The 27,113-nt window shown below is 39.1% G+C and overlaps 1 protein-coding gene across 1 annotated transcript in view; it reads left to right on the forward strand.

Moving 5' to 3' along the window:
• LOC119649018 overlaps positions 1–25,236 on the forward strand; it is a 96,290-nt gene extending 71,054 nt beyond the window's left edge. The window contains exon 3 of the mRNA XM_038050971.1: positions 24,593–25,236. Within this exon, the coding sequence (XP_037906899.1) occupies positions 24,593–25,068 (476 nt within the window). The 3' untranslated portion in view covers positions 25,069–25,236. The remainder of the gene's footprint in view (positions 1–24,592) is intronic.
• The last annotated feature ends 1,877 nt before the right edge of the window (positions 25,237–27,113 follow it).

Consider the following 27,113-nt stretch of genomic DNA (forward strand, 5'->3'; position numbering starts at 1 on the left):
CTGAGGAGTTGGACTGGTGTATTTTAGGATTGGGTAAAGGGATTTGAAGGCACCTGTTGCACGGTTCAGTGCCTTCGTGATATGTGGGACGTGGGATAGGCGGGAGTTAATTGTCACCCCAAGGTAGGTGACTTCCTTGATGGTTGGGATGGTGTCGTTGTGGATAGGGATAGGATTGAAATGTCGTTCCTCATTTTCGGCGTCATCTTAGCGGTACCATGGAATACGATGGTTTCGCATTTTTGTGGGTTCAGGGACAGTTTCCAGCGGGTGAAGTACCGGTAGAGCTCGTCCAAATAGGAATTCAGGCGGGCTTCACCGGCAGGGATGTTTCTGGTGGAGGTGTAGAGGATGAGATCATCCGCGTATTGAAGGATTCGGATTGGATTTGGGTGTGAAGTTGGTTTAGGAAGGTCGGCGGTAAACAGGGAAAAGAGGGTAGCGGAGAGGACTGACCCCTGAGGGATGCCAGCCGGGCTAGAATATGGTGGGGAGAGGTGTTCACGCAGTTGGACTTGGGATTTCCGCCCATCAAGAAAGCTAAGAATTAGCTTGCAGAGGTGCGGATGGACTTCAGAAAGCTTGTATGCGAGTCCGTATTGGGACGGTTGGCGAATTGAAATTGTGGGATTGAATGATTGGAGTCACAGTGCTCGTCGATAGTGACTTTGATGATCCGCTCGAAAATCTTGGCGGAAGATGAGAGGATTGAGATAGGCCTGTAGCTATCGGGACTTACTGGGTTTTGGTTTTTCTTGGGGATAGGAATAATTCGAGCACTCTTCCAATCTGTTGGGAAGTGGGCGTTGATAAGGCAGTGGTTGATTGGAGGACATAATGGGGCCGATGCTTGGGGCGCATTTCTTAAGGACGATGGAGGGGATTTTGTCAAGCCCAACCGATTTCTTGTTTTTGGAGGCGGCGATGGCCGCCCTGACGGAGTCTGGACTGACAAAGTGGATGGGGAAGATATTCTCTCGCTGTCTTGGGTCGGCGAGGGCATGGTTGAAGGGGTTTTGTGTGTGTTGGGGAATGAGATAGGACGGGTTGGTTAGGAGTTGGGAGATCTTTCCGTTTACCTCGTTATCAAAACTTGGTTCACGGAAGTGGAGGGTGCAGTGGTGGGCTTGCAGGAAGTGGTCAGCGAGGACTTTCACTTTTTCTGTGGGTGGGATGTTTTGGGGGAGGATCGCGTTTTGTTGGACTGATTTGCCCAAACGCGGGCAGGTTTTTCTGAGTTCACTGTATGTGCCAGGGTTCAGCTCAGTGTTGGAGAGGCGGTTGTGGAGGTATTGGGTATATAGGGTGAGGATTCGTTCGCGAATGGACTTGTCCAGTTCGCGGATTTCAGTGAGGAGGTGTGAGGATTGCGGGGAGTATCTATTCCTAAATAATCTCCGCCTGAGGGTCTTTTTGTATTGGATGTCGGATAGGATATCGTCGGGAAGGGTGATTAGGTTGCGGTAATTTAGGGGACGGGAAGGGATCAATTCGTCGCATACTTGCCGAACTGCTTCGGTGTATTGACGAACTGTGAGGTCGATGGATTCGTTAGGAACTGTACGGTTGGATGGGGGTCGGAGAGGTTGAAGTTTGGTTTCCAGTTTGCACGCTGGAAGTCAGGAACTGAGGGTGGGGTGGACCGAACGACTCTGTCCGGGAGGCTTATGTTGAGGATAACGGCATCGTGATCGCTGATGCCGGGGACTGTTTCGAGGAAGGGGAAGGTGTTCGGGTTGGGAATGACAGTCAGGTTACTGCTGATCAGGAAGTGGTCTAGGTAGGAATGGTAGTGTGATTTGTTGAAGGACGGGAGTGCCGGACTGAAATGGGCTAGGTTGATGTTTGGATTTCAGGTTGTGAGGAACAGGTAGAGCTGATCGCCGTTGTGGTTCGACCGTGCATCGAACCAGGACGGGTGTCTGGCGTTGAGGTCTCCACCTATGATCAGGAGTGAATGAGTAAAAAATTGGAACGATGCCCCTACACGACATCTAGGCTTCAAAATAACCTCCATATCGATATCTGCCAACATAAAGTCAATAACACTATCCTATTAACATATATTTTGGAAATTTACTGGAAATCTCTTTTCAGTTTATGCTAGAAGTATGTTTTTTTGGGCATGTTAATCCCAAGAGAGATCATGATACTGCGTAGGAGTAGGATGTTATAGTAGGTCAAAGTTATCTGTTTCGGTTAAGTTTGCTGCATTCAAGACTTTACACGTATATATCATAATCACATTAAAGTGAATAGTCTGAAACATTTTACATCTTTTTGTAACTGCTACAGTTGAGCTTCGAGTTATTTCGTATTAACTAACATTTCATATTTTGCAGGTTAATTCCCTTTATTTCGTAAGCCTTCCATCTGGGTGGACACCAACATATATATAAATAGTCATACACGTATTCCTAAGAGTCTGTGTACGCTTTAGACACATTTATGCTTACTCTTCGCCTACCATTGGCTCATTAAATAATTTTGTCAGTCAACATAATCCTGCAGTTCCCTTGTCGCCGTTATGTGCTTATACAGAAAGGCAAGATGCCGATATTATCGGCTAAGGTTGTTTAAAGGAGATAACTAAGAAGATTGTTTCAATCAAACCTGTAATATTTCTCAGTAGTGTCATTGAAAGCATTGCAAGTAATCTAACAGGCCTGTACCATATGATTTTCATTTGGACTTTTAACAAGTTTGGGAGGATACCAATTTTGATTCGAAGCGGTAGCTCTCTGACCATTTTTTCTGTCATTTGATCATATCCTAGGTCTTGGCACTAAGCTCCATTAAGAATTTTTCCTTCGAACATCTTATTTAAAAACTTACTTCACTAGCTTGTTGAGATTTTCTTTTATTTCAACGCTTACCATATTTCTGGGCCAAAGATTCTGGAAATTAACATGTGAATTAATAACCTGACAAGTCGTTAAAGGGTTCTTTTTTGAATTCCTTTTACAGCCTTTCATACTGAGCAAAGAGTGTGGGCCCCGCTATTAGATTGCTTGCAAATTTAAGCAAGAAAGTGGTTTAAATATCTTGGGTCAATGCTATCAGCTAATGGAGAACTGCGTTATGAAATTTCTGCACGCAATAACACAACCTGGATGAAGTGGCATTGCACAACTGGTGTTCTTTGTGATCGACGTATCAACGAACGTCTCAAATCTAAAATTTATCACAATGTTGTTCGTCCTGTCGCCCTATATCGTTCTGAGTGTTGGCCGACTATAAAAAACACTGAACGGTGTCTTGCGGTAATGGAGACGAAGATGTTGCATTGGACTATTGGCGTGACACGGTTTGATCACATCCGAAATGAAGATATCCGCGCTCGTTATGGATTTGCACTGACCGAAGAAAAATTGCGAGAGGGGCGTTTTCGATTTTCACAACGAGCCGGCCCCGCTTGTGAAAGGGACAAAGGCTCAGAAGGAGAAGAAACGAATTAAGAAGTTTTTTACTCATTAGATAAATCAAGCAACCCCAGCGAGGCAATAAAACATTGCACTTGCTCGCAACTGTAAAGTAGGGCCCTTGGGAATAGAAAAATCCTCAATTTTCTTCATTTAGCAAGCCCATTTTTTTTTAGCTTTTTTTAGAAATTTGTTGTGAAGAACTGGTTAAAATCACAAATACGAATTTTTTCACTATATATTTACTAATATCTTGAGCATACGTAGTAGTTTTTCCAGCTCGAGAGCATAGCTCATTATCGAAATTCAGAGCAACTTATAAACCCATCTCCAAAAAAGGTGTTTTTTTGTTGTCACGCAAGAAGGCCATGCTGGGCTGGGAAGGCAACGAGGCAGTGGACGAATTAGCCAAGAAGGGAGTAGGGACGCCTTTACACGGACCAGAACCCTTCTGTGGAATCGGAAAAGGTTTCATGGCTACGACATTGCGAAATGAAGAGAAGCGGTTGAGGGAACTATACTGGGCGGGCCTACCAGGGATGGAGCAGTCCAGGGCGCTTATTGGGGGATACGAACCCATCCGCACAAAGCGTTGCTTTAACCTCACCAAAAAGAACCTCCGAATCATAGTGGGAATTCTCACTGGTCACTGTCGGCTGAACTATCACCTAGGGAAGCTAGGGATATCTACGGGCGCTGCCTACAGTTTTTGTGAGGAGGAGGACGAAACCTCTATACACGTCCTGGGACAGTGTGCGGCATTTCTGCATTTCTGGGGGAACACTTAATACCAGATACAAAGTTCAAAGATCTGGAAGTAGGGAACATACTAAAGTTCCTGACGGTTATAGGCTTGCTTGAGATACTATGATCAATAGATACACTATAACCAGTAAAAGGGGCGCTATAGTTCTTTAAGGCGCGAAGCGACTTTCCCTTAACAGAATAATAATAATAATAACGTGGGGGCTTAACCACAGTGCGCAAACTAGGATTATCAGAAATGCAAACTAAATTTTTGGTGCCTTGTTTAACTTTTTTGCAAATTTTGGTGTTTTTTCAACGCTTGTTTAATGAATAAAATGAAACTACTGAATGAATTGCAATTATCCTAGTTTGCGGACCGTAGAAATAAATTCTGAATTAGTCGTGAAATTTTCAAATAATTTGGTTCGCAGCCGGTTTTCCGCATGTAGTTTCTAGAAAAACACATTTAAAAAGTAGAATGCGATTTTTAGCCATAAAATCTTAACTGACCATTAATCTGCTGTACCTAGTCCATAAACTAGGTTTCTTGAAGCAACACATGTACAGTCTTGGCTTCAATTCTTGTCCTTTTAGTGAAGTCATTCGAACGTCATTCGGACCGATAAATACGCGTTTTATTACGGCGATCGACATAAACATGGCATGTGACATTTTACCTGTTTAACACTTTAATTTCCGAACGACTCCGAATATTAAAAAATCACTTTGCCTATATATTCTACACTATATCTAGATATAATTGATGCCAGAAAAAAAAATCGATTCCACGGATCCGACAGACGGGATGACCCCCTTAATGTGCCTATTGGTCTTACTTGGCTTATAGATCTTATTGGAGACTGGACTCACCTGATCGTTTTCTGTGTAGTTTCATTGGATGAAAACTTCATAGGCTAATACACAGATGGTACTAGTAGTATTAAATTCATATGATTTTTAGTTAATCCTAGTGCTCAAAAGATACGTGTATAAATTTGATAGCTATTGAACTATCAGATTCTGAGATAGAGCATGTTAATGAAGCATTGCTTTTTGGCAAAAAAGTACTGTTGTAGCCAAAGTTTGACTTGATAAATATTATTCAGTCTTTGCATTAGCAAAATCAACCGTGTTTTGATAAGCTTAAACGAGGTGAAATGAGTACCGTAGACGGGCCTCCAATCGATGAAAAGGATGAAAACCAGCTCCTTTCTGGTAGCTGTATGCCTGTGTACCACCACCGTCGCAACTTCCGCTAAAATCTTCAAGAGGATCAACAAATTAATTATCAACTAGCACTAATCCAGTGCAATATATTCCATTGCCGAGAGTTGTCATTTATTGCATGTGGTTCCAATTGATTATCCATCATCATCAACGGCGTAATAGCCTGGCTTACTAAGGAACTCCAGACATCCTGATTTCACGCTGAGGTACACCATTTCGATATCCTTTAAAGCTGTTTGCCGTCCTGAGCTACACCATCGTTATCCATACATTTCAAGTAGGGTCTGCCAAGGGGGTCAAAAATTCTTCAGAGGATTTTTCTCTCGAAAGTCGCCAAGATTTCACAATATTTCTTTCTAAGAACCCAAATATCTAAATAATATGTGAGGACTGCCAAGATGATTATCTTGTACAATAAGAGCTTTGACCCTATGGTGAGAGGTTTCGTGTCAAACAGTTTTTGTAAACTGAAATAGACTCTGTTAGCAATCATCAACTGTGCGCGAATTTTATCTTTGTATCTGTTATCAGTTGAGATCTTCGACTCTAGATGGAAGAAATTATCAACGGTCTTAAAGTCGCAGTCTCCCGTCTTTATTTTTCTCGTTTGGTTTGTGAAATTTAATGCTTTTTTGTTTTTTAGTGCTGATATTGTCATGATATAATTCTAATAATTCTGGTCTTATCTGCATTAATGGATGAAGGTGGATTGTACATCTCGGGTTGTTCTCCCCATAATGTCAATATCGTCAGCGCAGGCCAGTAATTGGGTGAACTTAAAGAGGATGGTACCTTTCACATTTACACCAGTATTACGGATCCCTTTCTCAGGGGCAGGTTAAGGAGGATGCATGAAAGTGCATCCCCTCGCTTCTTAATGGGGATGTTGAATGATCTCGAGAGTGATCCAATTCTTTTACCTGGCCTCATATACTGGTCAGAGTTGGTCTAGTCATTCTTATTAATTTGGGCGGGGTACGGAATTCTTTTATCTTTTTATAAATTTACATTATGTCCCGGTAAACTTCATATCATCTATATATATTTGCGAAAACAAATCCAAATTTTTAATCTACATTAAATTCAACCCAGTTATAAACAACAAACAGTTTAAAGCTTTCTGATGTACTATATTTTTGTTTTTTTTTTGCGGTGCGTAAATATATGAAGATGATGGTTTTGCGACTCACGAATACGCGACGCATAATTATCCATGCGGGAATTACGAAAACTCCAAGTTGATTCCGCAAACTTTCACCGACTGATCTTGTGATTTATTTATGATCACCCCAAAGGCAAGACTCACGGGAAACTGGTCACGCTTAAAATCTAATGACAAATCCGTTGGAATCATCTTTTCCTTTGTCTTTTCCCTGGATGATGTTGGTATCTATGATGTTGTTCATTAGCTTTTTTACACCCACACTCGTTCCATTGCACATTGTTACGCAGCATAATCACAACTGATCCTGCTTTGTGAGGGGGTAGTCGAAGCAAATCCAGGGAGTTTAAAAACTACGTCATCCTAGTTTGTAACGGTGCCAACTGATTTGTAAGATAACAATTCTCCGGGAAGAAAATTCTGTATGGTCGCATTAAGATCATCGATATCTTTGTTTTTGGCCGCCAATATGGGTGGTTCACGCAGCGAATTATAGTTTCAGAACTGTTGTTCTATGTCCGTAAAAACTACATGAAAATTGCGTCTGCGGAGTTGCTCTATTTCATTGTGTCGTGCTCGCTGTTGTTGAGTTTTGTGTACTCGAACTCGTTCCACTCTAAGCCTATCTACTTCAATATTGTTCACTGTGGAAAGCAATTCTGCCATACCAACACGAATATTATCATTATCTGTCTCTACTTGGTCGTCAGTGCGACCTAAGTCAGGTCGTCTTCTTCTTAGCATTTTAAAACAATAACATTAAATAAAGTTCTTGCGCACTGACAAACTAGTGACAGATTTCAATAATCGTCTTGAAATTTATTTATTTATTTTCTTTTTTCGACTGAACGCACCTAAAAATATTTGACAACCAAGTGGAAAAGATATCAAATGTTTTACAGCTAGAAACATTTTGTATTGGAAAATTAAATTGACATTTTTAGTATTTTCCGTTTCTTATTATTTATGTTTAAACCTTCCCTGAACTTCCACAGATATTTGAAGGTAAATAAAATATAAATATAAAATATATAAAAATAAAAAGCTTACAATGGATAATCAGTGAAAAAGGATTAGCATCGATTGTGTCACAAGGTTACGGGTTTAAGTGTAGGCGGCCTCTTTTTTCTCAGCAGACACACTAATGAGCGAAAAACTTCTATCGAGGGCGCGGCAGACCTGTGGGTGGATTGGTTGTAAAGTCCTATTCTATATGTCGAAATGTTTGACACAAGGTTGATCCACGTATATTCTATAATTTAATATATCACTCAAAATCGTAACCGGAAGTGGCGTTATATATGTATAACATACGAACAAAATTAGCCTAAATAAATAGTGACTCCGTTTAGTCCACTGGTGGTACTACTCGCACGCAGAATCCACAAGATCTGCATACAGTCGGCTCTTGGACTATTAGACAGACAGGCAGACTATATTAGCAATAAATATTTCGATGAATTAGAAATTCAAAGTGGAATCCCTCAAGGTCAAATTTTATTACTAAATTTCGTCTCGTAATTGATGAGGCGCATCCAGCGGCTTACCCCAGACTTCCAAATGCAACATTCAATGATTCTTGGTTAAATTTATTTGCTTTTGTTGATAGATTTTCACGGAATTCGATTAATTCATTAATGTGATGTGTTGGGATTACATCATCCCAAATAAACCATTCTGTATGAAATTCAAACATCTCATCTTTAACACGAATAATCACTAACGATGATAGTTGTACTGTTTGCGTTACATATTGGCACTCAATGCTGTTTGCAGTTGATAAAAAGCGATTAAAACATTTTTGACAAAGTCATGGTGTTAAAGGTCTTTGGCTCCGAAAAACAAGAGTCTGTTTTTTCTCAAAATGAAATCAGTGAAAGCATTCCACTCAGACCATTTTGCTTTACGTAATTCATAAGAAAACTGGTCAGTGCAACATGAAATATGAATAGACAAAACGAAAAGGTTTACCCGCAGCCAGACTATGTAAATGTCCGCGTTTTTGATATGTAAATCGAGAAACCTTTCTTTTGCGATGGATTAGCTCCGGTGGGCATAATTCCAAATTGAACTTGTCCCTGTTATCGATATTAGTAATGGTCAGCGAAGTACACCCGGGCCTAATGAAAACGAAAGTCAACCGGCCGAAGCTAATATCTTTAGATTATCTCATCCGTCGACATGCGACCATTTATTATACCATTAATTCATTCACTTCATGGATTGATTTACTTTTAGTGTTTTTCCGGTATTTGGATGAGGCTTTTATCGTTCACACATCGGGATAAGTATGCGGTGTATCTGCACTTTTTGGAATCTGGTGATATAGACGCATGCACATGTTTAAAGCCATTTGTTTAAAAGAAACACAAAATAAAAAATTTCACATGCATCGCATCGCCGCAAGGGCCATTTATGGTTACGCGCTTGCAGTGAAATTGAAATCGCAATGAAACTGAAAGTGAAAATAAGATGGGAGAAAAAAGCATAGTTTTGCTCAGAATAATTTTTGTTTTGCTCGGTTGCACTTTGAAAGGTCATGACATTGATCGCGATTAGGAATAGTTGAAAATTCGCCATGATGTGAAGTGAAAATATTTATCATGACTTTCTCCTGTCTTGTTTTCGATTCACAATTACATATGAACCTTCCAATTAATAGATTCTTTCCTTTCTAATTAGTCCATACTTGATATTAAAATAGGTAATTTTCGGTTTACAATTTTTTCTCCATAACGTATTTCAGCATATCGAATGCCATGGTCTACTCAAAAAATTAACTTAGTACTGCGTAGAGGAGGAATCAGAAATCAATTATAAGACACATAAAAATATAACTAAAACATGTATGTATGCAAGAAATGTGAAACTCACTTGATCATCGAGGGAAAGAAAATCTGAAACACTTCTTTATTATCATTTACATATATACGAGTATATATGCTGATTTCTTTATTGATATCATGGAGAATAATCCAATCCGTGATTTATGATATTAAAATTAAGTTCAAACTTTCAATCAAAGTGAAATGAAATGCACAAATATATTTGCTTAAACTAATTCTACTGACGGTTATAGTCAATTTTAGAACTCGGTCAGTGAAAGTAACTTAAGAAAAGTTCGATTTCGTTCATGTGAAATGAAAAAATATGCTCACTGATTATTAATTGGATTAATAGCGAGAGTGTTTTATCAAGCCAATGTTTGGAATGTAGACTAGGAATTACCCTCTCGACCTGTTTAAAATATTCTGACATCAATCGAGTTAGTCAAATGTAGGCATGGTCTTTAGCAAGTTTCCAGGTGTGTATTAAGAAGTTTTGTTATGAAAAAAGAGTATATTGGTACGGAATTTTGAATGGTTGGATTTTTAATAGATCTTGCGAATTGTCTACACTTTCTATTATTTAAAACAGTCAGTAGACACTTCAAGACAAAAGGGGGTAGTAAAACTAGAAAAATCAGCATTTATGACGTAGAAAGATTCCCAAATGTAGAGATTTTGGATGGTCAGATGACACTTTCCGAAGGATATTGCTTAAAAGAATAGGTGCAGACGCCAAACAAACATCCATCTTTATTCGAGATGATAGAAATGAAAATTATATGTGGCTCCAATTTGATGACAAGCAAATTTTTATAATATGCTGTTGCACATCATGCATTTCACATGGATATCGTCAATATGGGATTGTAAGGCTGATTTGGGTGAGCTTTATCTTTTCCCATAAGTACCTTGGAATATTCGAGGTAAGATAAGTATAGCTCCCACAACCGTTCCTTTTCCTTTAATCCCATTCCAGTATTTGTTAGCTTTTGAATGAGTTCTTCAAATAGTCTGAGTTATATTCATGGCAAATTCAATACCTCTGGCGGTACTTCGTCTTGTCGTTACGTTCGGTGGTACTTTTACTTTTCTCACCGAACCTATCCAAAGACCAGTAGGTTCCCCACTCCCTTGCTTTTTTCATGGTGCAATCCAACAAAAGTCCTAAAGACCGTCAACTGTATGGTTTAAATTATCAGCTTTTTAAATATGTGTGTCGTCGCGTCAAGTAACTTCGGCAGATGGGCAACACGCAGCTACTCATCAAAATATCCAAATTAATATCGTACGTGAAATGCCAAGAAGGAGGTTTCGAGCCTTCCTGCACAAATCATTCGCTAAATAACCTGCTGAAAGTGGATCGCCGTCGCCCGACTGAATCTAGTTTCTTTGCAGTCAGTTTTAAATTTTAGGGAGCGTTCCAATGTGAGTTGCCATTTTTCAATTTTTGTTTTAAACAAAACTTTTATAGACTCGATTGGATTCTCGGGCAGACGTCTGTCTTTTGGTCACACCCGATTAACTCGGGAACAGTTAAACCAATTGTCGCGAAATTTAGTGAAAACGTGTAGTCAGTGAATCTTTTACATACAATGGGGCTCCATTAGCACTTTTCGAAACTAGTCCTAGGTTTGAGATTGGGTAAAACATAGGAGAGTGTGGGCTCAAAATATGACCTCCCAAAAAGGGCAACAGGTATCGCTCTCAGAAACCTATCCAACCGAAAAATCTGAACAAAAATCACATTATACATACTATATCTGCTCAAATAAAGTTAAGGATGACACATTGCGATATTTTAGAAATTTACCATGAAAACCCAATGATATAATGCATGATTTTAGGAAGTTTTAAAAAAATCAACTATTTTTAACAAAGTCATAGAAGGTCAAAAGGGTGTTTTGCACGTAAATTTATCGCACTCCAAGACGTGTTTGGCGTCATCATCATATAAAGTGAACTCATGTGAACGGCGGAGTTGGAATTTCGAGTCATATCGGAGGAGGATTATTTAGAATTTTTACGTATGTACAAATGCGAAAAAGTGCATTGGAAATTTCCCACACAAGATGAACACAAAACCTTTATACCCAAACGTCCAATCTTAATTCATATTTGATATGCGTTAAAATTGTGCTTCACTATTATTCATTTTACATGTTTCAGTTGAAGGAAGATCTTAAGAATTGTGTGCAGTTAGATCATTAGATCCCACTTCCAAAATCAAAAAGCAAATTAGTTTTACGAAGTAAATTTAGCCTATCCTCCTCATTCTTGACAAATCACAATCTTCATTTCTCAGGCGGGTAGAGAAAGTTTCTCTGCCCATAGCTACAACCTTACATATATGGGCTCGATGTTTCCGTTTGTCCAACTCCTCCACAATATTTCCCGAAGTTTTTTCGGTTTGCTTTCCTGATTGCGTTACTTTACGTCATCAGGGCGTTTTGTGCTTTGACAAAACCCTGGTTTGGTTTGTTTGGTTAAAGACCTTTCTGATCTCTGTTCATATTGTGGCTAGGATTCTGTTCCAGGATGATACGTCCCATAATGAAATATCTGCCTTAATGGGACAGCTAAACATAAACGCCTCAATGACGTGCGCGGTGTTTACCCATTATCGTCAGTCCTAGTTTATTCCTGATATCAGTGCCCAATATTACGTGAGCAATGTTATTATTCAGGTACCTTACATAGAAACCCCAATATTTTCTCTGAAGATTTCTTCTATCTATTTCAGAGATACTCTCAACGTTCAATCTCAATATTCGGCGATCCGACGTGGAGGGTCGTTCGGAGACTCAACTAGCTCATTCGTCAGAGTATTCCTCAAGGTTATATTTAGGACCTTCTGCTAACCATTTATTAAGAATAAATGCAAGAAGGTATGGTTTTTTCCAGTTTGTTCTACTGCTTCCTCACATCACGTTGTGTCCATTAACGCCGCAAAGTAAGGTACCTTACTCTTGCAGGTATACTGATCAGTCAGCAACTCTGAAAGACATATATATATTAATTTGTATTTTAGAATGATGCAAGCTCTCGTTTTTTCACAGGCGAGTATCAAATTAGCTGCATGATTTTCACCTGAAAACCACAAATCTCTCCCCATACACCCAAGGCTCTTGAGCTAGAACTAATCCAATAACATACTTGCAATTACTGTTGATGCAGCCATTATATGATGGACGTTTACCAAGGCTGGCTTAGTGCTGGTCTTTGACACCATTTGTGCTTGTAGTTCTTCTCTCCAATGTGGAATCATAGTACTCCTTCTCTGAGATGTGCATGCTTGCGATTCGCCGTCCGTCTTGAACCTTATGAAATCCAGGACGAGATTGTCCAACCTCTCTTTCTTTTAGGCTTCTTTTCCGCTTTTTCCTTTTCGGTCTCCATATTTTCAATAATTTCTTCAAGGATATTTGTGAATTTTGTATTCTACGTCTGTCCCGAAATATCCTTTTTCGGTTTCTCCGGAATGGTTTCCTTCCAGTCTAACAGTCAAGGACTATGGTGCTAAAACATTCCATGATATCGTCCGTAGGTTGTGCAGTCTACCAGAATGTTAAGTGCCTTAAATACCGGTAATCCCTCTGACATTACCACACACACGCTTGTCGTGGAAGGGTAGTCTGTAGTAGTTCACTACTACACTAAGGGTGTCCAAAATACATGAAGGTGGAAGCAACGAGTTTTAACCCTCCAGGTGGAAAGAGTCACAGACTTCCAATCCACCTGCGACTTTGAGAAATAAAGTCGATGCCGAGGCAGGAATTTTAGATCCCCACCAGATTCATATTCCCCATGGAGAAATATCTTCACTTTGGTGTAAAGCCTGCTCTCAGTGTCCATTGCACAGTCAGTCAGAAAGGAGAGTAGAGAAACTCCCTTAGTAAGAAGAACTGGAAACTTCACTACTGCCGACCTGTTGCTGGCACTGTTCTTCCAAGGAAGGAAAGCCGCGAAATGTAGTGCACTCCATGATAAATATAATATCGGTATGTGGAAACGGAGTAATGCATTGAAATAATAAAACTTGTTATTTCTTTTTCGTTGGTGTGGATATTTATTCTTGCAAATAACGATATTTCGGGAACCATTTGTTCCTTTCATCAGTGCTAACAAGGAGTAATGCAGCCCAGACAGTGTGACCCTGTGAAGACTCTCAGTCGGCAGTAGCGAGAGGTATTCCGAAAGAAGGTGATGATTCCTGGGAATGAAGACATGAGCATGGGGACCCGAGAATTGTAAGAACTGGATTCAGTACTCCCAGTAACTCTTCCAATGCTCTGTGTCCTTCACGCCCATTGTTTCCTCATAGGTCTAATCGAGTTAGTCTATGAGCTGCTCTCATGCAGTGCTTTGAATAAATATATCCAGAAGCTCCAGTGTGCTTGAATAATGCATTTTGAGCTGCGTCGGATGTCGTACTCATGGCACCGGTAATTCCGAGACACACAGTTTTCTTGCCGTGCGACTAGTTTACGGGAAAACTTTTTTGTCCCACCTTCATCCACCACCATATCCGGATTGCCGGTTGGAGCACAAGGATGTCGTACGGAAGGTCGCGGTTCAATTCTCACTGGTGGCAGTGAGATTTGCATCGGGATTTGACTTCGAATACCAGTCGACTCAGCTAGTGAGTAGTGAATAATCTCGGTGTACTGTAGTGTACCGTTACGGCCTTAAATTAAATTAAGTGCTCTAACACACTTCAAGGCCCTGATCCAATCTGGATTGTTATGGCAAGGCTCATTATAATTAATCCACCACACTACGGATGCATAACCGAACATCTGTCTAATGATAGCAACGAATATCCACACAACCATATGAGGCCTGAGTCCCCATGTCGAGGCAAAGGTCCGTCTGCATAGTCTATAAGCTGTGAGACTTTACCTCTACATGTTTGTTCTAAAGAAGTTTTTTATCTAGAGTGACTCAGATATTTCGCTTCTTCGGAGATTTGAACCGTTGTGCCCCTCATCTCTGGACGGCAAAGTCCATCCAGTTTTCTCCTTTTTATGAATAATACCATTGCGGTCTTATTTGGGTTAACCGAAGGTCCATGCCTGAGGCACCAACTGTCTATCAGATTAACGGCACGTTGTATGCAGCCACGTCATCCACATAAGCTTCAGCGTATATTTGCAAAATTTTACAGTTCTCAGAGTAGTCAGTCGGTTAGCATACTCCACAGAAGTGGCCACCATCGAGTTTTCTAGTAGAGACCAACTTGACTCAGTCATCCCTTTTAAGTACTCTACACAGCCAGTCTGTCTTACGACTTCCAGTTCCGCAGTCTACGCTCTAAGAGTCTCGTTTCGAACACCTAACGAACTTCTTATATTCACGCTGTCAGCTCCGGAAGTTTCACCAGCTTTCGTTATTATTGCTTTTGCAAGCACGGTTCAAAAGTCGCCTGGTTGATTTCCAGAGTTTGTGCAGTTTCCGGCTCGGTGTTGGTGTAGTAGCAAATTTAATCCTACAGGAGAGAATTTAATTAATAGTTAATATATAACTTCAGCTATTCTGATGACCGTAAACGTAGGGTGGTATTAGAAACTTAGAGGCTTGTCCTATTTCGCGAGCAAGAGTGGTAAAGCGGTTCCTTGATGATGCTGAGAACTGCAAAAACTCAACGAATCAAGCGCACGACTTGTAAAAGTCATCAAAATAAAGATTGATTCAACTTCAGGAACTCAAAGTGAGAATATACGAGTCCCGTAAAACGAAATGAGACTTTCTTGGGGCATGCTGCGAGGAACTGGAAGGTGAAAGGAAGACTTCAAGGCTGTTCGGAGTCCATAAAGGAATGCATCAACTAATTTGGACTTTCTCAGAAAACGATATGCAACTTTCACGAACATCAGATTTGAGTCCTTTCAGATTTACTTGGAAGTACACCATCTTGGAGAGCAGATGACGAAAGTGGGAGGAAAAGAAATAGTGTTTTCTGTAAACTTTTCAATATGAAAATGTTGCAAAGCCAATTGGGACTATACTGAGGTCTTCTTCAGCGATGGCTCAAAAACATAATAAGGTTATGGAGCAGGAATCTACCTTTCGAATAAAAACGTGAAGTAGGCTTTCCCTTGCAACTTTATGCAACGGTCTTTCAGGATGAAGTTCATGTGATTCTAAGGGCGGTAACTTGGATAGTTGAGGCGCAGTTGAAGCGCACCGCAAGTTGTAGCGTTAGTCAAACTGCATTGAGGGCACTGAACAGTCATTTATTGCCTCAGTGTCGTTCAGCAATGTAGAAATCGACTGAACTTTATTTCTAGATTCGATACGATAGAACTATTCCGGGTACCTGGTCACTGTGCTGTGGAGGGAAATGAAATCTCGGCTGCCCAAGCAAAAGAGAGTTAATTTTTCTCCTTGCCCGGATCGGAATCAGGAATTAAAGTGTCATTAACATCTGCTAATGCTACTGGAAATACTGAGAACAAGCTTCACATACGGATAGGTGGCAGAGTAATGCTGCTAACGCACCAAACAACCTGTTAAACAAACATAGTCGAAAAGCAGGAAGACGTGCAGAAATATTGTGGTCATTCTAAGTTGCTATAATTTACTAGTTGGACATATGTTTCAAATTAAGATTCTAGAAGTTGATACATGTACATCATCCAAGGGAGTATAATGGTTTCTATGATAATATTAGTTACTTGAATAGTTCCCGAAATTTTCCCGCAAGTCTAAAGCCCTAAAGCACTCAACAATCTTGATTGCATATCATTTCGTTGGAAAATTCCGAACGTTGAATAGCACTGCCAGTTACCTTCTAGTTTGTATTGAAATGTAAAAACCAGCTTTAAAAAGTACTAATTGGGTCCCTTCACTTTATATCCCACATGGTTATATTCTGAAAAAAAAATAATATAATAAGTCACATATGTTCACATATCCCCTTTAAAACAAAGACAGCTGAATTTCACGATATTGGATTCAGCCCTTTGCGAGTAACGAACAGACAAGCGGACAGACAGGCGGACAGACATTAAATCGGCGTTAGCAAGGTTTTGTTTTAGACAAAAATAATAATAATAATGGTTTCAATTTGAGGTCCTTTTTTAGGTTACCGAAGCGTTTGTCCCACAGTATACAAACATAAACATTAAAAAAGTTATTATTTGGCTCTGCCACAATCTCCAAATCGAAAATGATGATATATTTCTTCATGGCATCGATGGGTTATTGATGCATTTTGCGTTTTAAACTACCGAATCTTCTGAAACTTCTTTCAATGATAGGATCCGGCTTTAGTTTGAAAGGCAAGTTAACATTATAACAACATGATTTTCGTATTTGGAACTTATACTATGATATTATTGGAAATATCATTAAAAACAATTTCCTGGCAGCGTTTAGATTTGTGCCATATATGTTCACATCATCCATTTCATCTTGCAATGTATGCAAGATTGAAAGTTCAGTTTTAAGAAGACTTAAGGTAAAATTATTCTAACGGTGACAAGATAAGATCCTCAGCTTTCTTTCTAGTTCACTAAGTCGATATATAGACAGCGCAGACGTTAATAACTGGAGAGTAAAGAAATAAAATAAGTTTTCAATTTCTTATATAAATACTTGACCTAATTTGTTACGAGCTTTTGTCTGGGAAGTGTACTTCTGGACGTCTTTTGCTCAAAGTTCAACGAACGAATAATATACGTTTGAATCATGGATGTTGATGGTAAATGGAAAATTCAAGAGAAACAAAAGTTTCCATCTCACATGCAGACAACAATAACAGTAAACATATTGTGGAATAAAGTTTATGATATATGTAAATTGGAATTATAATTTTATATTATTATTTCTAAAATACGTAATACGAGAATGATTCTGCACTTTGGACGAAGATTCTATAGTTTGGTAAAATTTATTCGCAATTAAATCCGGGAATTATCATTAGAACAAGACATCATTCATATTTAGATTGTTTAATAAATACACTGGCTGCCGAAACTTGTTTTCTATCTTGTGATGGCTATCCATGATCATAATGAATTCCATACTTTTAAATCAAAATATGAAAATAACAATAAATATCACGTTTAATTTTAATGTAATATTTTTTTAAAATAAAAGGTTATTCTTGTTCATAAATTATATTTGAATACAAATGACGTCCACAGTATTTACAGAAGAAATTATAATTTGTTCCAAAACAAAGTCATGAAACCAATGCAATACCTTGTATATACAATAATAGCAGCACGTTTGAAAGTTTCCCTTCTTTTATATCAACAATCATCTTTAAGGTTTTGTGGGCCTTCATGTGCGTTAGAGCACTTCATTTAAGATCGTAACAGTATATATATGGTCAACATTGCGCTTGTACGTGATTGTTACCCTGATTTAACTCAGGTGCTCATTAACAGCTAAGTCGAGTGGTAATCGACATTCACACACGGTTCAAATCCTTGGTCTTATTTGAATCGCGACCATTCACAATATGGCGCTTCGATTAGCACTTTCCGAAACAGGTCTTAGTTTCAACATGAATTGTAAAGGAAAGGAGTAAAAAACTGCCACGTGTTTAAAAGGCCATTGTCTGAAACTGCTTATCCATAAAATCTGATTATGTCTGCACCTGGCATCTAGACCTCAATCCCAATACTAGTTCAAATAAAACAAATAATCGTACATTATTATATTTTATTAACTTTTCAGCAACGTAAGTCATTATATGGAGCTCGGTACCGGAAAGTTTGGTAAAAATCCTACTATCATTAATAAAGTCACTCTAAATATGTGCACTCTAAAATATGTGAGTATCACATTAAAGTGAATAGTCGGACATAGACAACGCATATATACCAGGGGCTGTCAATGAATAGAACTACCAATGAAACCGTCGTCCATCCAGTTTTTCAAAAAACCCACAAAGCCTTTCATACCTGGGCTTCCGCTTTCCGTTAGGTTAGCTTTGAAGCTGACCTTGGAGGAATCAATAAAATGCCTCCGTAGTTCAAATCTACTCAGGAAACTCAGTTCTTATATGCATCAGAAGGCAAACGTGAGCCAGCATCTGATAAGTTGCCTCTGCCCTGGACGAAGCCGCAAGTCATATATTTTGCAACTTGCTTGTTTGCCCAAGGATGAGGGTTCCGTGGACCACAACCGAGAAAGCATGTCGCTTTCCAACTGGTTGGGTATGCCATTAGGTGGATGGCGGACTTAGGAATCCCTCGATTTTTAAACAAAATGCTTCATTAATTGAACATGCTGAGAGCTATGAAGAAACAGATACAAAGTGTCTCAAAAGCTTTCTTCAAAGTGGAAAATCAATATTTAAATAATGGGAATTTATCGCATATAAATAATTTCGTCTAAATATGCTCCGTTACTTGGATTGGGCTTTCTGTTCGAGTTTTTTTTTATCCCGAGAAGCAGGATTGTTGTCGTATAGATCTGATATGAGTTAACCCCACAAGAAAGAATCCATTTATGTCAAATCAGCACTACGTGGAGGCCAGTTTATGTCAACTCGTCTGGATTTCAATCTAGGGAAAAGTCCACAAACAACCGGTATTGAGACATTAAACGTGTGAGATGTTCCTTCATCCGACTGTAACCACATGTTTCGATTAATTCTTTATTAGTATCAATCTTTTTAATTTCATTGCTGGTATCAGGGGTCCAAAATAGTGCTTGATAATAATAATGAAAAAAAAATCTTTTGAAACACCTTATATGATCGACGTGAAGTCAGACGCATTTCTTGATTTGAAAAAGAATGTTAAAACTGTTTCGAATGAGGTGACATTTCCGATTTTCCGATTTTCCACGCTAATCTTCTATAAATTTTTTAATAAAACATCAAAATTTTACGGCGTCTAGGCTTTCAAAAGAAAGTAAAGGCGGGTTTTTAAGCAATTTAAATTCTCCCATCAAATAAAATAGATAAAAAAATTTCGCAAAAAATCAAAATAGTGTTTTTTTAAATTTGGTATTTGGCGTTTTTGGCGCCAAAGCCTGATATATTATAGATAAAACCATTTAGCACACACCCACCCCTTTGTAGGTCATTCAATATTTCAAATTTCAAAGGGATTAGTGTTGTGTTTTTTTTCAATCTTTCACGCCAACTCGAAAAACGTTGTTTCGAGAAAAACACGTCTAAAGTTTTATCACAATATTTTTTGAAAAGCCCTACACTTACACACATAAGAGAAAAAGGCAGATGTTTTAAAGGGAAAGCTACGATACAAGAAGTAAGTGAAATAAATGAAGTCAGAATTCGTCCTTCACGTGTTATGCTTTGCAACATTAATTATATACGCGGAGTGATCCGTCTTGTCAGGTTTTTTATGTGCAGTATGGCGATCAGCCAGAACTTGCCGGTTCCAATACATGCTGTAAGCAGAACTATTAAGTACTGTGTACACCGGATATGTTCCTGTAATCAGCTCATCCTTGTATGCAAAGTTTTGATGGATAACCAGCCAGTACAGCCAGAAATGAGATAGTCCAACGTCTCTAACGCCGAACCACACATTCTGCACTGGTCGTTCTCCTCTCGTTCTTTCATGATGAGCTTTTTGTAAGCTCGGTTGGCGACCAGCGACCACACCGTCCTGAATGGCACACATGAACCCCTCCGTCTCAGCAAAGAGCTCCCCAGCACACAGCCATCTGTTCGACAAATGTAATCGATTTACATTTGTAAATAGCTGCCAAAAACAATTCACGTGTTTACCATGCATTGCCTTCAGCTTTCATTCATCGATCCGCTCTTGGTCCTACTTCACCCCACTCAGAAGATTGAAAGATCGATCCTTCAAATTAAGTGGAGTCAGTCCACAGTCTGCCTTACAGATAGCCGCATGCAAGGGACTCGCTTGCTCTTTGCTGTAAAAATAAGCGTGCAACAAGTTGACTTGGAGATGATGTTGTGCCGCCACGTAAACCACGCCCCTACCACCGATGTCACGAAGCAGGCTCGTGGGCTCCACGCTAAACTTTGGAGATCGGTCATCGTCCACGGCAATATTCCGAATGCATAAGCCAGTGAAGGGATAGCAAATACATTCAACGCATTTATTTTATTGTTCCCCGATTGATGCAATTTGAGTACCAGCTTTACACGTCGCAGGAATTCGGACAGCAGAGTATACTTAGGGGTCCATAGGGTGACGCATTTAGGCCAGTAATGTCATTACTGAAATGCAAAAAGTTTCCCCTCATTATTTACCCTTGCTGGGGTATATTGGGAATACTCTCTTCCCAGAGGATGTTAACTGTACAAGTCTTCCTGCAATATATGATTCTTGACGAAATTCATGAAAATAAGTCACCAGGACCAGATAGAATCCCAAATACCGCCCTGAAATTAGTGGCCAAGATAGCGCCAGGTATGCTATTGGAACCTAAAAAAGCTGATATTCTTTCGGAAGTCAAGTAAGCCATTGGATAACCCCTGCTCATGTAGACCGATATATTTCGCTAATACCATTCGCAAACTATTTGTACGAGTCATAGACAACATACCGCTCGCTATTCCTAAGAAGGAAGGAGGCCTTTTTGATAAGCAATTCGGGTTTCGAAAGGGGAGATCAACGGTCGACGCAATCAACGGACTGGATGGACTGGCTCGGGCTGCAATACAAGATAGCAAATGTTACTCAGTGGTAACTCTCGATGTAAAAAATGCGGGCAACACGCCTCTAGCCCTACCAAACCACAGGCCTCGAAATACATTGTACGTTTTGTTGTTGAATTTTTTCCTGGGAGAAGACTGTATTACGATTCGGACAATGGACTGAGATTGTTCGCCATAACCTTTGGAATGTGACAGGGTTAGGTCCCTTGCTTTATGTATGATGGAGTGTTGACCCTACGCCATCCTAACAGCGCAACAACCATTGGCTTTGCGGGTGATATCGGGATTACAATAGTATCAAAACTTCTAGACGAGATCAAGATTTACGCGAAGGAAGCAATTTGGAAGATCAATTTGGGGGTGAAAAAGTCCGGTCTGTCACTTGCTGATAAAAAGCCGGAGTATTTCTAATCTGCAAGAGAAGAAAGGACACAACCGTGAAAATTAAAGTTGGCGAACAAATAATTTACTCCGAACCATCACTTAAATACTTGAGAGTAATGATTGACAAAAGGCTCAACTTCAAAATACACATTGGGTGTACAGCAACTAAGCGTCCTCCATCGCTGCACCAACCTCGTGAATACTACCGAAAGGGACCCAGCAAGAACCAAAGATATTTAAACTAGATAGAGCATTCGAATGCAAAGAAAGACGGAAACGGGATTTGCTAAACAAAAAACAAAATAAAAATAAATTCACCACCAATGATCGGAAAGATGTACGAAAAGTGAGCTGGAATTACTCAACAACGGACTCAATTTCGCAATTGGTGCGAAGACATAATCATCGACGTCAAAGGAGCCATTCGGCATCTAGACCCCGAATCAAAGGAAATCGTTCGCAAAGAAGTAGGGGATATTCTGGACAAGGGAACAACAAGCAAAAAGCATACAAATATGACTCGGTAGTTAAGAAATTGCGAGAAAAGGATGTTTTCTACACAAAAGTTGACAAAGGAATCACGGTTGTAATAATGGACCAGTATGAATACAACAGCGCGCTAGAAGAAAAATTGAAATTGAAAGTATCGAGAAAACGCGGAAGCAATAAACAACGTAAATCGTAATACAATTTTCATAATGGAAAGGAAGATATCCACCGAATAACGTTTCTGGACTAATCAGTAATAAAAAACAATAAACTCGAGTTCGACATATTCAGAAAGAAAACTCACACACAGTGTACCATACCGAGGACCTCAGAACACACATATGGGCAGAAAATGGTGGCTTACCATAGTATGGTATACATATTGTTAGTGACACCCTTGACGGAGGAGCGCTTCAAAAAGGAAATAAACTAGACACAGCGGCGAAGATGGATATAGTAGGGAGGAAATAGAATACTAAGTAAAAAACAAAATAGAATCAATAGTGGCAAACTCACAATACTCTTCAAACAGCAATAAAAGGGATAATCCAGCTTCAGAGCGAGCATTACGTTCTTCTATTTAACGAACAAAATACGAAACACAAGCGCAAACAGACAACTAAGGACTAAGCTAGGTTCTCCAAAGACAAATTAAAGAAAGAAGAGATGATTGGAATTCATAAGGTCAGCTGTTCAGAATGTGAAAAATTGTATATTGGTCAGATAAAAAGGCTGTGACTGTGACCACAAGATTCGAGGGACACATAAGAGAATATACCAAACGAAAAAGCGGTGACGCTCCAAACATGGTAAAAAAGATATATAGAAAAGAAAGCAGTAGATAATAAAAAATAGAGGAAAAAACGGAATGGTTGGGTAAAATGGAAAACAATTATATAGTAATTAGTAGACTTAAGGCAGATCAATCAATGAGCTATTAACACTAATGAAGGAGGTACGTGGCCCTCAAACAATTGTATGCTATATAAAATCAAAAATTTACAAGATAAGGGGAGAAACCTAGTTCTTTTATTAACCTACTACAGAATATTGATGGGCCAAGATAAAGTCGACGTCTCCTTATTTCGAGGGTAGTTAGTTCCGTTCTATCACTAGTTTTGACAACAAATGGAATTTGAGAGAACTAGGAATGGCGTATCGGCTAAATTCACTGCGTGCGGGTAGTACTTATTGAACAACATCCGGGGACGCATGTTATATACTAGCAGGGATGCTTCCCATAAACATGCTGGCGAATGAAGGTCGGCAAATCTATAAAGAAATATATATAATCGGTAACTAACACGGCGGAAATCTATCGCAAACTGGTCGTTGGATATACTACATTATTCCGAATAATCAAAGTTGGAAGTAAAGGGGAATTAAACTACGAGTTAACGCAGTTGTTAAGTGGATATAGAAGTTCAGGCACAGAAAATAAAGTACTCACCTCACTGGGTTGGAAACCTCGAGCAGCTGTTACAACGGTCAGGGGAGGGAATATTCACAACGGATCACATTCTCTGCTGATACTTCATTTAACATGAATGTAATGTGTGAAACTATTCACTACATATGTTGCTTTCGTGTATAGACAATTCACACGAAATCTTTGACTTATTTTAACTTTGTTAATGATTTGCTACATATTTTTTGTGCCCTATGCTTCTGCAAAACAACGAATTTGAGGTTTTCTTGTGAAATTCGAAAATATTGCAGAAAATTTGAACAGAGGTTGGTATGAGATGTATTGTGGCACCTAGATCTTATATATGGAAAACGTGATGATTTTTTCACATTTCGCTGTCGGGTTCTTGTTGTAAATGAGTCCTGCTCTCACTACACTTGCATCTTTTAACCATTTAATCTGAGGCCATTTCTTAAACTACTAATAGAGACTTCATGCACACATATTCGGAGAAAGTAAAGTTTACAACCCTTCTTCGCTTGAATGAACATAAATTTCTCACAAAATCATGCTTTTCACTGTATACATCAGATTTCATTGTCTGAATATGTGCATAAGTCGATTATTGTTTTGCTATACAGAAACTTAAAAATATGAAGAAAAGTATAAAACGGAATAAATTAAAGTACATTGCATCTATTTCATGCTTTATTCCTTTTATTATTATGGACATAATGTGAAGACAAACCTAATTCAGAGATAAGCCGAAAAACTTATAAATTGTAAATAGTACTTTAAAACTGGATAAGATGCAAATGTGAACATCAACGAACTTTCTCCCCATGCCAGAACTGAAAGTAGCAGCTGGAGTGTCACTAGAATTGATTAATTTTGGAAAAGTGCTGCTAGACACACTAAACTTTCTGTCAGGATTTATCCTGGCGAAAAACAGGAAGTCATACAGAAGTATTGTGGGCATTCCACAACTCGCTAGCTAGATATGTGCTCAAATTAGAGTAATACAGAATGACATGTGTTTATCCTGCAACGAGGAAACGCTATACACTGAAAACTTAATATGTTAGTGCCTATGAGCGCATCCGGTTTTTGACTTTTGGTGTACTCTAGATGCAGAGAGTAGCATCTATTTGTTAACGGAAATCCTACGCACAAACGAATCTGGATATTTTGATAGATTGGAAAGGTCGGTTTCAATAAGATGACACATTTCTAAAAACCTTTATCTTTAATATAATCAGACAATATACTTGCATTTAATATACTAACTTCAAATTGTCTTTTTTTCAGAGTCTCGAACGTTTGGTTTGAAACGACGCTTGCAAATGGCTCTTATTCCGCTTGTCTTCAAATTCGGCGTAATTTCGACCCTTATATTTATACTCGTAGCTCTGGGGCTGAAGACTGTTTTCTTACTTAAAACGCTGCTGATTCTTAACCTTGCTGGAATCATTGCCAAACTTTTCATTTGGAAGTCGGAACTCACATCATCGAAAAATCAAGTCACATATTCACAATGGGTCCCACCAATTCCTCCCCATTTCGCTCCACCACACCATGAAGAATTGAAAGGAAAAGAAGTCCATCTGCACATTCATAACGTTCCTCATAATGATGGCCACGGAGGATGGGAACAATCAAACTCATACCATCACGAAACTCATTTAGAACCTTATGGAGGCTATTCAAATCCAGCACCATCATATGCACATCCAACCCAACGAAGAAGTTTTAAGAAAATTCCTATAAGTTTTCATAGTCGATAGGAAATTAGACAACAAAGAACACCAAAAATAGTTGTAAAATATTAATTTAATGCATAAAAAGTATTGTATTTATTTAAGTTATTTTAATTTATTCAGGTAAGGTAGTCAGATAAGGAAAGCCTCTGAACATTGTAAATATGATCGAAATATAGTACGATTCCATCAGAACTGAACCTACTTTTTCTAACCCATTTTGAGAATTTCAGGAAAGTATTTTCACGGAAGTATGTTTTTCTCGGGTTTGTAACAATTCCACTATCAAGAGAGTATACTAAAGTAATGAGGAATTTGAGGACAACATGAATGTCTGCAAATTTTTAAGGTTCCGGACTTCCTGAATTTCGAGTAAATGTATTAAATAGCGCAGGGAATGAACTATGCCTGGATTGAACACGTCAGCTTTAGGTTTCTACTGACTGCGTTTTTTTGCCCAACTGCTATTAGGGGAGGGGGGAAACTTTTCAAAAGTAAGTGTAGTTTCTCAATTGGGCAGGAAAATTTGTTTGGCCTTTGGTGGACTATAAAATATTTTTATGGACGTTGTTAAGAATGATCATTACATTTGGAAGGCTAATAACAGGCTTTAAAATCAGTTTCATTATTAGCATTATCACCATTAACGGCTCAACAATCAATGACCAGTCTAGGTCTGCCTGAATAAGGAATTCTGCGCGGAAATGTATAACACGAAATCAGCATCAGAGAATGCAATGCGTGAGTCTACAAAAAATCATCGGTCCTCAGAAAAGGTCAAGCTTCTCATCTATCAAGAGTATTTGTGCTCATCGATAGCCATACGTGAACTTACTCTTACCAAAATTCTTCGGAACAGGGCTGAGAATCCTAACTACCCCAATCCGCGGGCACACGCAGACACCCACTAGGAATTTCGTTGAGTGAAGAAGCGACTTCAAGTTTTGCCAACATGTCAGGAGGATTAAGGAGATAATTAACAAAAACAGTAAACAAGCAGGATCCTCTACTACATTCGATTAGACGTAGGTACACCTTCAAAGTGCTGATAACTAACACCCATAAATGAATAAGTTATTAAAACCCAACTTCTTCTCCTTCAGACATTACGTCATTTTGCTATGTCAAAAGACTGATCTGGATGTGGTCACGATCAGCGTGTCAAGCCATCATTGTTTTGCCTGACCATTGGTAATTGAATTCTCGTTAGCGCAATTTTCCACGATCGCTGTAACATCGCCGTTATTCTCATTTCGCATGGCGTGTTACGCCACTGATCCAAGGCAATATCTTCATCTCCATTACCACGAGGTGCCGTTTATTGTATTTTATAGTTTGCCAACACTCAAAACCACAGAGGCACGAGATCGATTTTTGGTTTAATACGGCGATGACACAGTCTGTTGGATGTCCGCTGTGACAGTGTCCATAATTAGTACAAAGAGAAGTGGAGAGAAAGCGCTTCCTTGATTACCACCGACGATACAGATCTCTCTCGCCATCCCGGATGTCCAGTTTATCGTAAAGATCTTCGTAATTGACCGCTCGGGTAACAGGTATCGCTTTCTTTGCTTTCCGGTTTTAAGTTTTCTAATTGTCTATTGTCCAGAAACTTATGATAAAGGCGTATAGGTGAGATAATTTCTTCTTTTTTTCTCTCTCAAAATCGTCACTATTTAATGCGGGCCAGTGCATTCCGCACGTTGTTTTATGGGCAGCTTGATTCATGAGCCTACCTTAGTACAAAGTACGTAACCATAAAACGTCTTTCATTATCTAGGTTGGGAATAGGATGCTATATAAATAACATGACGCAGTTTGAAAACTCAGCAAGTTGTCCTGCTGCGAGCGCCATGTTCCAAAGGGTTCCTTGATCAGAAAGCAGAGACTAGTAAAAGTACGTGTGATGCTACCATATCAGACGCCAAAAGGAAAACAAGTTTCAGTCGCACAGGGGCCAAATGCATAGGTTCTTGTATAGTATATAAAGAAAAGAGTGAAAACGCCCGCAATAAGGATCACGATACATCTGACGTTTCAAATCCCGAGCCAAAGAAGAACAGCAACAGAGA

Source organism: Hermetia illucens, chromosome 2 (assembly GCF_905115235.1).
Source record: "Hermetia illucens chromosome 2, iHerIll2.2.curated.20191125, whole genome shotgun sequence".
NCBI classification, from domain to species: Eukaryota; Metazoa; Arthropoda; class Insecta; order Diptera; family Stratiomyidae; genus Hermetia; species Hermetia illucens.